Source organism: Pseudonaja textilis, chromosome 6 (genome assembly GCF_049901715.1).
Source record: "Pseudonaja textilis isolate UNSWEBS1 chromosome 6, rPseTex1.2, whole genome shotgun sequence".
Classification (NCBI taxonomy): domain Eukaryota; kingdom Metazoa; phylum Chordata; class Lepidosauria; order Squamata; family Elapidae; genus Pseudonaja; species Pseudonaja textilis.
This window is the reverse complement of record NC_141995.1, coordinates 56,747,232-56,760,755: the sequence shown is the minus strand read 5'-3', so window position 1 is coordinate 56,760,755 and position 13,524 is coordinate 56,747,232. Positions and strand designations below refer to the sequence as shown.

Below are 13,524 nucleotides of genomic sequence, written 5' to 3'. Positions count from 1 at the left end.
AGGATCGAACCCTTGGCCCTCAGCAGAGTTAGTGTGCAATATTGCATTCTAACCACTGAGCCTGAAGCCAAGAACACCGGTAGTAGTAGCTATCCAACCAATTCACCCACACTCATTTTCCAGGGTTTCTACCTCCCCTTTGCTGCTGCCAATGTCCTTGACTTCAAGTGTAGCATTAAACATGGAAAAAATGGACTGTGGAAAGTTAGGAAAGACCTTGAATAGGGTGCAGCTGAAGCCAAGGATATTGGCCATTCCATTCTACCCTTCCCAGCCCAAGTGATACCACTCTTTCCTTTCCATATCTCCCCCAGTTGCAGCCAATATTTTCCTGCTGTCTCCTCAACTCTCTTGCCCTTATCCGTCCAGGACTTGTATGTTTCAGTTCAGACATAAAATGGGAATATTTTAATCTGGACACAGATCACAATAAGCTGGCTGCTCTGTGCATAGAATGGTTTGTGCATGGATTGTACGTCTCTAATATTACGAGATGAAATCCAGTTTGGTGAAGCGGTTAAGGTGCCGGCCTAGAAACTGGGAGACTGAATTCTGACCGCCCTGAAACATCAAAGTCAGCTGTGTGACTTAGGGCCAGTCACCACTTTTTCTCTCAAGACAAACCTCATAAGGTTGTGGTGATGGGAAAATACGGTAGGAGGCAGGAATATTAGGTATGTTCGCTGCCTGGAGTTGGTGTGTGTGTGTGTGTGTGTGTGTGTGTGTGTGTGTGTGTGCACGAGAAAGAGAGAGAGAGAGAGAGAGAGAGAAAGGGAGAGAGAAAGGGAGAGAGAAAGGGAGAAAGAGAAACAGAGAAAGAGAGAGAGAAACAGAGAGAAAGAGAGAGAGAGAAAGAGAGAAAGAGAGGGAGAGAGAGAGGAGGGAGAGAGAGAGAGAGAAAGAGAGAAAGAGAAAGAAAAAGAGAAAGAGAGAGAAAGAAAGAGAAAAAGAGAGAGAGAGAAAGAGAGAGAAAGAGGGAGAGAGAGATAGAAAGAGAGAGAGAAAAAAAGAGAGACAGAGAAAGAGAAAGAGAGGGAGAGAGAGAAAGAGGGAGAGAGAGAGAGAAAGAGAGAGAAAGAGAGAGAGAGAAAGAGAGAGAGAGAGACAGAGAAAGAAAATATAGATATACTGTATATGTATAGATATAGAGAAAGAGATGGGACAATAATAATAAATTCATTATTCAATATTACAGAAACTATAGATGATATTAGCAAATTCATAGGCAAAACTATTAAGAGCTTAACATACCTGTTTGCTGTAATTTTTCATTTCACGTTCAGCTATCTCTAGTTTTTCCTGCAAGTCATCTACTTCAATCTGCAGCTCATGAATTCTGAAATATTCAATACATATGTGTAAACCACCTCTGTCATGCACACAAACTTCCAGTTTTAAATGCATTTATGAAAAAAAGCTTTCCTTAGAAATTTAGAATTTTGTAGATATCCTTCACTGTTAAGGAGATTCATAGTTAGATATGGGCTTTCCACTGTCATGTTTGTATATTACAGTATGAAAAGTTTCCACCATTTATGGCCAAAGATCTCCCAGAGGAAAAAAATGAACTGGTAGAAGGTTGAGAAAAACATGGTTTCACAAAATCCAAATCCCCCTTTCTCTTAAACAAGACCGCCAAGTATGAAAGAAACTACGTCACTTTTAGATCTGATACATAAAAGGGGAAAAACAAGCAGATGAGCTATAGTAAGAGCTCCACTATACTCTTCAAATCTAATCTACATAATGGATAAGTAAATAAATATCTCTGTGGAAATGTTCAGTTTCTCAGACAAGGATGGGGTAATATAAATAAGCATGCATACATTATGCATTTCTTCTAAAACTGCACACACACACCCCGCATCCACCCCTAATGCCAATGATTGAGATGACCCTTGAAATATCGCTGAAGCTTATTCACCTGTTGTCGGCCACTTGAAGAAGATCGGCAATATATGGGTCATTTGGTTGAGGAACTGGATAGGCGCCAATCCCTGAAGGAGGAACTGGCTGATCTATTTGCATACGCTGACGTCGAAATGGAATGTTTCGTTTCTTACCACCTTCAAAGATAAATGCGTTTGAGTAGGAGTTTGGACAGGTCACGTCTTTTCATACATAATTCATATACAAAGTGGAAATTACAGGGTTTCATATTTTTGAAGTCAAACTACTTATCAGCAACACTTTAAATAAGATCTTTTTGTGATGATGTGAACAGTAAAATAATACATTTATTCATCAGCTAATTAAAAATTTGTAACATAAATAATTTTTGTGCTGCAATAAAAAATTATGCATGATTAAGAAACATCAAGGGCATACAAATACATGAAATAGAGACCAGCAGTCTTGATGCAATTCCTAGGACCTGTTTTGTAGACGCCCTCAGAGCTCTTTTCTATACTTTTTCGGATGGATGAAACCGTTCATCGTGGGTGGTGGTGACGGATGATTTTAAAGAATAGAATAGAATAGAATAGAATAGAATAGAATAGAATAGAATAGAATAGAATAGAACTTTATTGCGGACTTAGACCAGCTACAGACATCACTATTTACAATATATATATATAAAATACTGACACATTATAATATATTAATAGTGGATAAAAACATCCGTTAAGAAAATACATGTTCTCAAACAGCTAGGGGCACTCCCTGGTTTACATGAGTGGAAAGCCAATAAGTATGTGTGTAAATATCATTTTCCAAAGATTGTTCTATCTCCAAAAGTTGTCACAAATTGACAGCTATAATTCTGTAACCATTTTTTTCCAAGGAGACATTGCAGCAACACAGAATTTTGCCACTGCAAAATCTTAAACCTTGCTAATAGTTAAGGCATCATTTCACCAGCTAAACACCCTGATCTTGGGAGAATTTTAAGTACAAGATAAGTGGTAAGGCACCACTCTACCCCCTAAAACATCCCCTTCCCAAAGACTCAAGTTTTGGCCCCACCTTTTTCATGCTGCAATAAGAGTTTTTGTGCACTGTGCAGACCAGAGGCTACAGGGGAGGCCCTGGGGGCCCCAGCTCAAATCAAGGGCCTACCTGCTCAGAGCCTGACAAAATCTTCCTCATCCTCTGAAGCATCCTGGGCTCTGATTCCCACCCCTAAGGGCCTGTGCATGCTTTGGACCTGTTATTACACCACCATCACCTCCAGTCCCCGTTAGGTCTTGGGCCTTCTTCGCATTTCACCAGGTCCCCAAACCTTCTCCTACTCGATCACCGATTGCGCTCACGGCAGCCATCCCGAAAATGGCGCGTGCTTCCTGGGTGGAGACATGCAACCCAGGGACAACCGAAGAGCGGAGTGGCCTGCTTTTTCTTCACCAATGCAAGCGCCAGAGCTCTTCCAATGGTAAGCGTGCGGTCGGTGATAAGGCTTGGGGAGGAAGGTGTGAAACCCGGTGGGATGGAAGCAAATCCAAGGCCTGCAAGGGACCCAAATGAGGGAGTGGGAAGCAGATCCAAGGCCTGTGGACACCCAGTGAGGCAGAATAGGGAAGGTAAGTGGGGGTGCGCTGCAACATCTCTTTGGTCAGTTGTAAGGGCAAATAATCACAAATTTCGTGTACTTGGCCAGGGAGGTCCTGCAGCAGTTACAACTTTGAAACCAGGTTGAAAATACCTTTTGTTTGTGGGGTGGATTTCCACTGTAATCTCAAATGATCGCTAAACAACCAATCATAAATCAATTAACCTGGTTTTTCCTGGTACTCTCTTTAAAGTTCGAATCAGGTCCATCCAGCCATGTTTAGTATTTCTGAGATCCACCAAAATAAGTTAGAGGCTATTCCCTGGCATTTTCAAGCAAATTAGCGTGTGTGTTACTAAAATACTATAGGTTTTAAACAGTAAAACTGAGAATTGAAGAAAGCATAACAATAGGAAGACTGAATTTGTACCTGGTACTCAGAGAATAAAGATAATTTACACCTTCTTTGAAGCCTACATAGTAAAGTTTTTAGAAAGACAGTCCATTGAAATACTCATGTATTTGTTTTGTCCTGCTCCTCAGGATCAAGTGCTTAAACTGATACTTAGTTTCTGGAGCCAAAGGATTACTTCAATGGTAGGAAGAGTGCACAGAATTACAGTCCAATAAAAGAATCATCAGACCAGAATGAGGAGCACATAGGTTGTCACTGTACCTGGCGTCTGCACCACAGCTTGCAGATTTTTCTCTTGAAGCTGTTGAATTTTGTCAGTCTTGGCTTTGTTTTCTTTTTCTAGTGACCTCATTTTATGTATATACTGATTATTCAGAAATTTCATATCGGAATTCTCATGTTCAAATTTCCTCAAAGTAGCTTTCAAATCTGTAAGGAGGAGAACAATTTGATTCCATGCTTCTAGTTTAACTGCACAAGGCTAACCATAAGAAAGGCTTCAAAAACTATTTTCTTGCATCTAGAATTATTATAAAGCTGCCAAAAAAACATGGCATCTGGACGTTATCCAAGCCAACACCAGACAGAGCACAGAACAACTGAAAGACGTCAGGCAAGATCAGAAAATGCTTAGGAAGGAGGGAGGGAGGGAAGGAGAGAGAGAGAGAGAGAGAGAGCGAGAGCTGGTTGACATGATTGAACAGAAAAGCAGCAGCATCAAAAATTATTACATTAACGTATTTATGAGTATTGATCATAATCATAGGCAACAGTGTGCTGACAGAGCTCATGTATATAGTCATCACCCTTAATAACCACCGAATTCATTGTTCTGCCCGATTTTTTTTTTAAAAAAATAAAAATGCATAGGAAGTTAGCACGCTGGGAAACAAAATGTCTGCATCACCTTTATTTCCATGAATGGCAGTATAGCAGCGCTCTTCTGAAATAAGAAGGGTATTTGAAACAGCCTACATGGGGAGGACAGAAAGGAAGGGAAAGTAGAGAACATTCGCGGAGCTGTAGACCAGGGGTTCCCAACCCCCAGTCTGTGGACCGGCACCGGGACACGGCATGCCTGAAACTCCAAAATGCAGGCAGCACGCAAAACCATGCCCCCTCTGGTCCATTGCAAAACCTCTCTCCGCAGAACCGGTCCCTGGTGCCCAAAAGGTTAGGGGCCGCGGCTGTAGACGATATGGAGAAAAGCAAAGGAATATTTGAAGAAGCAATGGATAGAAACTAATCAAGGAGAGAAGCAACCTAGAACTAAGGAGAAATTTCCTGACAGTTAACAATTAAATCAGTGGAACAACTTGCCTCCAGAAGTTGTGAATGCTCCAACACTGGAAGTTTTTAAGAAGAGATTGGGCAATCATTTGTCTGAAATGGTGTAGGGTTGGACTAGAACAGGGGTCGCCAACCTTTTGGACCTCAGGGACCACCAAACTCATCATTTTAAATCCCAGGGACCACTAATATGAATTTAGACTGACGGTGGCTTGCTGACATTTTTCCAGGGTTTCTGCAGAAAGCAGCAGAAACCCCGGGAAAATCTCCAAAAAAGCCTGCAGGAAAATTCCCCAGCCCGTTTTCCTACCGATCGATCATTCTTTATTTGGGATTGCAGGATGCCGTCTCCAGCTCCGTTCTCAGGGGAAGAGAGACTTTTGACTTCGTGCAAGGAAAGTAGTAGATGCAGCAGAAGTCTTTCTTTTTCTTCCACCAAACTCCGCCAGAAATGAGTCTTTGCCGGCACAGCTTCTTGGAGCAGGAGGCCTTGCAGGGTCCCAAAGACTCATTTCTGGTGGAGTTTGGGGGAGAGAAAGAAAGACTTTTGCTGCTTTCCTTGCGTGCATCCAAAAGCAGAAGAAAGAAGCAGCAAGGAGCAGCCCGGTGGCCAGGCCAGGTGCGTGGGGCAAGGGGGACAAGTTCCCCCCCTCCGCCCTTTCCCCCCTCCCCTCACTACCTCGTGTTGTTTGCAGTGTAAGTAATGCAAGCCTTATGTTCCCACGGTCCATGTGGGTGGCACAGGCTTGTGTTCCTGCACAGCCTGGATAAATTCCTTTGGGGATGACATTTCTCTGTGGACCACCAGAATTTTCTCGCAGACCACCAGTGGCCCCCGGTCCACCAGTGGCCCCCGGTCCATTGGCTGGACTAGAAGACCTCCAAGGTCCCTTCCAACCCTGTTATTTTATTCTATATTGCACAACCTGTTGCAACCATTTTAGCAGACTAGACAACTATAGCAGTCATTCATCATCATCTCCTTTTAATGACCCCATAATCCCTTGCAGGGTGGAGTCAGGATAACTGAATGGAGCAGAGTGTTTACTGACCGGATGCCCTTCCTGTCACCAATGCAGAGCTTTGTTCAGTGGGTATATTTTCATTGTGTCCAGAGAATGAAATATCTGCCTCTACCTAGAATCAAACTCACAGCCTCCTGATTGTGAGGCGAGAGCTCCACCTCTAGGCCACCGCACCACTCTCAAAAATATTGCATTCATTATGATGACAAAATTGTTTAGCCAGAATTAAATCACTGGCCTTATCAATGATTTAGTGGCAGGTATTCCTCAACTTAGTAACCATTAGAAGTTTTGACAGAACCCTCAAAAGGGACTTACGACCTGGTTTCAAAGTTCTGACATCACCTCTCCTGTCTTCCGATTGCATTTTGGATGCTTGGCAACCAGCTCACATTTATTTTTGCTTATTATTTTTATTTATGTTTGCAACGCTCCACAGTCACATGAGTACAATTTATGACATTTTTTTTTTTGCCAGAAATCAACATTTACTTCCAGCTTCCAGCCAAAACAGTGAGCGCTCTTAATGCCCAGGGAGTTTGCTTTACAGCCACCACAAAGTGAATGTCAGCTGAAAACCTGGAATTGTTCCCCCAAATAATACGACATGGTTTTATTTCTCTTACAAAATTAGTAAATGAAAATGTTAATTCTGTACAGTCTACGACTGCCTTGTTTAACTTCCATCCATTTAGCCATCATTCGAAGTTTCAACGGTCGGCCTGGCGACCAGCTTGCAATGATATTGCAGCATCCCATGGTCACATAATCACCATACGAAAACTTCCCTGCCAGATTTCAACAAGCAAAATCAATGGGGAAGCCAGAAAAAGCTGTGAACTACTCGCAATTTGCTTAACAGCAGCAACTTAAATTATAATTATAATTCGGCATGGACACATAACACTGTGACACATGACATCAGTCAGCAATTGAGTTTCTGGCCCAATTACAGTTGGTAAATGAGGACTACCTCCATTTATAGACACTTGATTAATAGTTAGCTCAAAAGTAGTTTCTTTAAAACTGTTTCCAGGTTCCTGGTCTGAATCTGCTTGCACAAAATAACGTCAGTGGTTTTCTGTTCTTTTAAATAAAACTTTACTTGTATAACCAGAATTTAGCCTCTACTTTCATCTTCTTCCCAAATTAATTGAAAATTGGGGGAAAAAGTAAGTGTGGTATTGCTACCTGTTTCTCTTTTGAGTTTGAAGGTATGGAAGACGGGAATAAGAGATGTTATTTGCCTTTAACAAAACCCTTAAGTGTGGAATCAAGGTAGGAAATTTGCAGATTTAGGGACGATACTTTGCTTAGTTAAAAACAGATAGCAAAGACAAACCACAAAATCTAAGGTAGATTTTTTTTTTAAAAAAAAAAACTGTATTACCTTTGACTTGTTCTTCGAATTGCTCTTTCAATTTCAGAACTTCTAAATGCAATTCATTATTTTCACGTGTGAGCCTAGCATTTTCTTCTCGATAAGGTTCCAGAACAACATCAAAGTTACTGCATTCTTTTTCGATTTTTCCAGCAGATAACTTCGTGCTCCGGAGGCTCTCAGTTGTATGAACAAGGTCACTAAAATTAATAAAACAAATAATCAAAATATGGAGTATTGAAACTGTATTTACAATTTCCTATAAATATTTTATTGAATCACCACATAATGAATAGTAACCATATATTTTGATTACTAATCAATTTTCTTTCTCAATATACATGCAAAACAATAGGTTTATATTAATTTAACTAGAAAAAGATGCATACGAAAAACCTTACATCCTTCCTGCAAAAGGGAATAATACTTTGTAAGTTGCTAAACTGGGTCCTCTTCCATAAAGAATTGCACTGACCCAAATATTTTTTCCATTCCTTTTTTAATACCTGAAAAGTTTTTCCACCAAAGGCAAACTTTCTACTCCCAGTGGTTGTCGATATCCCAACTGATCCAATCGTTTCCTTAAATTAACAAACTTCCGCTCTACCACTGTAGTCATTGTGAAGATTCTCTAAAACAAAAACAAAAAAATGGATTCAAAAAGGGGACCAGTAAATAATTAAACCTATACAAATTACTATGCATGTATAACATTATCTTATAGGACCAAATCACACGCTCTCCAGCACTGAGTTGAACTCATTGCAAAGATGGGAATGGTATTCTGGCGATTCAAACTAGTAAATGAAGTCAACAAAGGGGAAAGTGTGGATCCAAACAGAACCCTTACTGATATCATGAAAGGACAGTCACACCTGTCTATAGTAACATACAATATTATTAGCAACAATACGATATCATCATCCTTTTATCTTTTATTATACATAACTCAAAGCGTGAACGTGCCTCGCTGCCTCCTATTTTCCCACAACAACAATCCTGTGAGGTCAGTTAGGCTGAGAGAGAGAAAGCAACTGGCTGAAATCATCCAGTAGCTTTCACCTCTAGAAGTCTGGAACTTGCAGCCTCCTGGTTTCTGGACCAGCATTGTAACCACTACAAGATAGGCCTCGACTTGCAATAGTTTGCTTAGAGACCATTCAAAGTTACAACGGCATTGAAAAAGTGACTTCTAACCATTTTGCACTTATAACCGTTGCAGCATGTCCATGGTCACGTGATTTACATTCAGATACTTGACAACTGACTCACATTTATGACAGGTGTAGTGGCCCAGACTCATGTCATCACCTTTTGCGGCCTTCTGGCAAGCAAAGTCAAGGAGGAAACCAGATTTGCTTAACAACCATGTTACTAATTTAACAACTGCAGTGATTCACTTAACAAGTGAATGTGGCAAGAAAAGTCGTAAAATGGGGCAAGAGTCACTTAACAAATTTCTCACTTAGCAACATCAATTTTGGGCTCAATTGCGATCGTAAGTTGAGGACTACCTGTACTCCAACTTCTTTGTATTTGTTTTATTCTATACATACATTCAGGCCATCAGAAGAGATTCATACTAGTTCACCCCAAAGTACATAACTAAATGTCTATGGAGATTCCCAATCGTCCAAGTCATAGTTGTCCCAAAGGTACTTTTTCAAGAGGCAACTGGATTTTCTGGTTTTTCTTTTTCTTTAAAGATGTTTCACTTCTCTTCCAAGCAGCTTATTTGAAGACATTTCGCTTCTCATCCAAGAAGCTTATTTGAAGACGTTTCGCTTCTCATCCAAGCTTGTTTGAAGACGTTTCACTTCTCATCCAAAAAGCTTCTTTGAAAACGTTTTGCTTCTCATCCAAAACATTTCTGAAGACGTTTCACTTCTCATCCAAGAAGCGTCTTGGAAAACGTTTCGCTTCTCATCCAAGCAGCTTATTTGAAGACATTTCACTTCTCATCCAAGAAGCTGCTTGGAAAATGTTTCGCTTCTCATCCAAGCAGCTTCTTTGAAGACATTTCGCTTCTCATCCAAGCAGCTTCTTTGAAAACGTTTTGCTTCTCATCCAAAACATTTCTGAAGATGTTTCACTTCTCATCCGAGAAGCGTCTTGGAAAACGTTTCACTTCAGATGCTTCTTGGATGAGAAACGAAACCTCTTCAAAGAAAAAAGTAAAACCAGAAAGTCCAGCTGCCTCTCATAAAAAGCACTTTTGGGACATTCCTACTAGCTTAGTGGGGGATAGATGGGGGTGGAAGTGGAAAAAAAAAAGCCATTTTACAAAAACCCAAGTTCAAGTACTATTGAGTGAGGGGAAAATAGGAGGCACGTCGTTTTCTGTCTTTCTGATGAAGGACCAAAAGGAATAGATCTATCCAAGGCCCCTGCCATGCTGAGCCCCTAAGTCTGCTTCTTAGAAAATTACCTGCCCCGAAGTTGTTGGAAAGCATATTATGGGCTATAAAGGGATTAATACAGAAGCGAAGGAGGGCAGGGTAAGTAAAGGAAGAGGGGGAGGTGAAAGGGATTTTTGAAGGACCGGATAGGGAGGTTAAAGGGACGTCCTGGGGGCGGTGGATTAAAAGGGGGGGGTTGCTTGAAACACCTGGCAGCCCGTTTGGGTGGGGAGGGTCCCTGCTGGGCCACAACCGCACGAACCTGCTGGGGCCTCCCCGGGCGACCCCGCTCTCAAGGCCTAACGGGCTTCGCTGGACCGCGTCCCCCTCCCCTCCCCGCCCGCCTCTCCTTCGGGCGCTACTCCCAGCCGGGCGACGTCACCCTTCTACCGTCATCTACGTCGTCATGGAAACGGGGCCGCCGCGTTGGGAGGGCCTTCGCTCTTTGCGTCGCGCGCGGCTCGCCCCTCATCCGCTCCTTGGAGGTTAAAGGGCGGCCTTTTAAGTCCGGGCTGCTGCCCCCTTTTCCTGCTTCTCCGCCGCCGCCGCCGCCGCCGCAAAGCAGGCGGACGGACCAAAAGGGAGCCCGTTTGAAAATGGCGCGCGGAGGACGGGCGACTTCCTCTTCGGGTCGCCCCAGCAACCAAAGCGGAGCGCAAGCGTCGGAAAGCAACGGACGAGGGGCGGGGGAGGGTTCTCGCGTCCGCGCACAGCGGCCCCTGCTGGAGCTTGGTGGGAACGGCACATGTCTATGGAGCTTCTCAGTCATCCAGGACGGGGGGAGGAGTCTCTCCAATCTTGGCCACTTGAAGACCCTGTGGACTTCAACTCCCAGAATTCAGCTCGCTGGCTGAGGAATTCTGGGAGTTGAAGTCCTGAAGCTCAAGGGCCAAGGATGAAGACCCCCTGATTCCAGGTCATGGTTGTCCCAAAGGGCTTTTTCATGAGGCACCTGGACTTTCTTTTTTTTTCTTTTTCTTTTGAAGAAGCTGCTTCAGCTCTGACAGGATGGTGGAGAATGAAAGTCAGAGCTGAAGAAGCTTCTTGGATGAGAAGCAAAATGCCTTCAAAGAAAAAAACAGAAAATCCAGGTACCTATTGAATTAACTAACTAAATAACTTAATTAACTAAATAACTCAATTGAATTCTACTGTGTAACGCATTATTAATGCAACATCAGGGGTTTTTAATTCAATGTATAGAATGTGAAGGATGGGTGTTTGTGTTTTATTTTCATAGTCATAATGCACACAGAAGATGGTATTTAATTTCGTTGGACGAGGTGCGATGATAATGACAATGACTTTCAAGAAGAGATTGGACCGCCATTTGTCAGAAATGGTGTCGGGTCTCCTACTTGGGTGGGGGGTTGGACTAGATGACCTAGAAGGTCCCTTCCATCTCTGATTATCTGTTATAAAGTAAACTAAACTAAACCTCATGAAATAAGCACCTTTGGGAAAACCATGACCTGGATGACTTGGAATCTCCATGGACACTTAGCTATGCACTTTGGGATGAATAGCCTTCGAATGGTGCAGGAGTAACAAGCGCTGAAGAAGCTTCTTGGATGAGAAGAGAAACATCTTCAGAGAAAAAGCAGGCAGTCCAGTTGCCTTGTGAAAAATGCCCCTTTTCTGTTGGGAGGAAAACGAGACTTTTGGTCTTCAATTCCATTGGACTGAAGGCACAACTGGATTTTTTTTTTAAAAAAAACCATGCTTTATTTGAAGCTTTTGAGTCTCTTGCCTAGGAAATGTTATTTGCAGCCAGATATAAATCTACGTATCCAAGGGTAGAGGATGCATTCATTCCATTAACTTTTCTAACTGCTTCACTGTCTCCTGTTAAATTTGACGCAGCTTTTAAAGGGAAGCTGAATATGAGGTGTGGATTTTACCACCAAAGATGTGAAAAGGACTTTGTTTTTGTTAGCCATTTCTCTTCATGCAATCTTCATGTAATCACCAAGACTTCTCATTACCTTTGAAAACATTAAAGCATGCAGTGCTGGTCTGTGGAGGAAGACCGTTATCTCTGACCAGTATCACTCAAGTTTGTTTATGTCTTGTTCATTCAGGGCCCTCCTGGTTTTCACTTCCCCGTTCTGTGCTCCTATGCTGAAAAGGGCTGAGTCTGTGACCTTCAGCAATTCATGGGAAAGCCAAGAGTTTTGCCCAGAATCTGCCTCCACTGCAACCGCGTTGGAACCACCAGATAGCTGGACTCAGCTGATTTGGGAAGCAGCTCATTGCGTGGGGATGTGTTGTTCTGGAGAGGATACAGGACTGGTGATACTGGTCAGAGACAACGGTCTTCCTCCAAAGACCAGCACTGCATGCCTTAATGTTTTCAAAGGTAATGAGTGGTCAAGTCATTAGATGATCAGATGAAGAGAAATGGCTAACCAAAAACAACCAAACCTTGGCCATCCTTTTCATTTTAATCAATGAGATGGACTTTGGACAATCACTTCTGAGCTCAGGGAAGGAGAACCTCCATGGTAACACTGAAGCCTCCTATCTTTCACAGTCCAAGGATCGGAGGGCATACATGTTTTCCGTTTCAGAGTTGATTTGAGATGAAAAGGGGCACGAGGCCATCCCATTTCCTAAGCAAAAGTGAGAAAGTCACTTTAGCCTTCAGCTTTGTATCCAGATCCACAGCGTGGACTGAGACGATGAGCAAGCTTGGAACATGCTTTGGCCTGAAATCTCGGCTTCAGTACATGTCATAATAGAAAACATAGTTCCCCAGATCCCCAAGAGCACCTAAAATCAAAATTATTTTGTAAATCTTGACTGAGGAGCAGGTAGTTTTTGTACAATTGATCCCAGCTTAACCTGCCTTCGTAACCTTTTAGATACAGGTAGAAATTGGAGGGTATCTTCTTGGCAACATGGTTGTGATGGGCAGTCTCTAGATTCCCATTTAATCAATCTTCTCTTCTTGCAATAGAACAGACCCAATTGTGATTATTTCTAATTTCCTAAAAATGCTTCAAGCCAGGGTATCTAGGCAGAATCCAGAGGAGGAGCTATCTGGAATTTATTTGATTCAGACTCTCTCCTCTAATGAGCTGTTGAAAATCTGGATCATGAGTGCCTGAGGCTGGTGCTCTCTAACCTCGTTTTAAAAAATATGTAAAGCACCTTAGACAAATGTGGCACTTTAAAGTTTGGCAAGTGCCAGGATTCTGGATAGTTAGATATCAATGAATTTCCTGATGGGTCCTCAGGATCTTCCCCAATCATGTAAGAAGTTGTCTTGTTAAGCTGACTGACACGCTATCGTTTCTTTTGATTTCCCACGCTGAACTATCAACGAAACCAATGAAATTTGTCAAGATTCTCCTTTGATTACCAATATTGGATTGCACCTATTCAAAATAAATATGAGAGTCCCCCATCATTCTACATCAGTTTAGTGCAAACTGGAGGGTTGCTGTTGGTTTTTTTTTGCAAATGCATTTGCTTTTTTTAAATGACCCTTTAGAACAGGGGTGTCAAACTCAAGGCCTGCA

The 13,524-nt window shown here is 42.3% G+C and overlaps 1 protein-coding gene across 5 annotated transcripts in view; it reads right to left on the bottom strand.

The window, feature by feature from the left end:
- Nucleotides 1-10,633, bottom strand: part of CEP135 (centrosomal protein 135) — a 42,764-nt gene extending 32,131 nt beyond the window's left edge. For 4 of the 5 annotated variants that reach the window (XM_087936635.1, XM_087936637.1, XM_026699916.2 and 1 more), the window contains exons 1-6: nt 10,391-10,633; nt 8,108-8,232; nt 7,611-7,801; nt 4,167-4,334; nt 1,925-2,066; nt 1,252-1,336 (exon numbers count right to left, since the gene is read on the bottom strand). In XM_087936635.1, coding sequence (XP_087792761.1) covers nt 1,252-1,336; nt 1,925-2,066; nt 4,167-4,334; nt 7,611-7,801; nt 8,108-8,232; nt 10,391-10,396 — 717 coding nt within the window. In that variant the 5' untranslated portion in view covers nt 10,397-10,633. The remainder of the gene's footprint in view (nt 1-1,251; nt 1,337-1,924; nt 2,067-4,166; nt 4,335-7,610; nt 7,802-8,107; nt 8,233-10,390) is intronic. The other variant, XM_087936638.1, reaches the window with a different exon arrangement.
- Between the last annotated feature and the right edge of the window lie 2,891 nt (nt 10,634-13,524).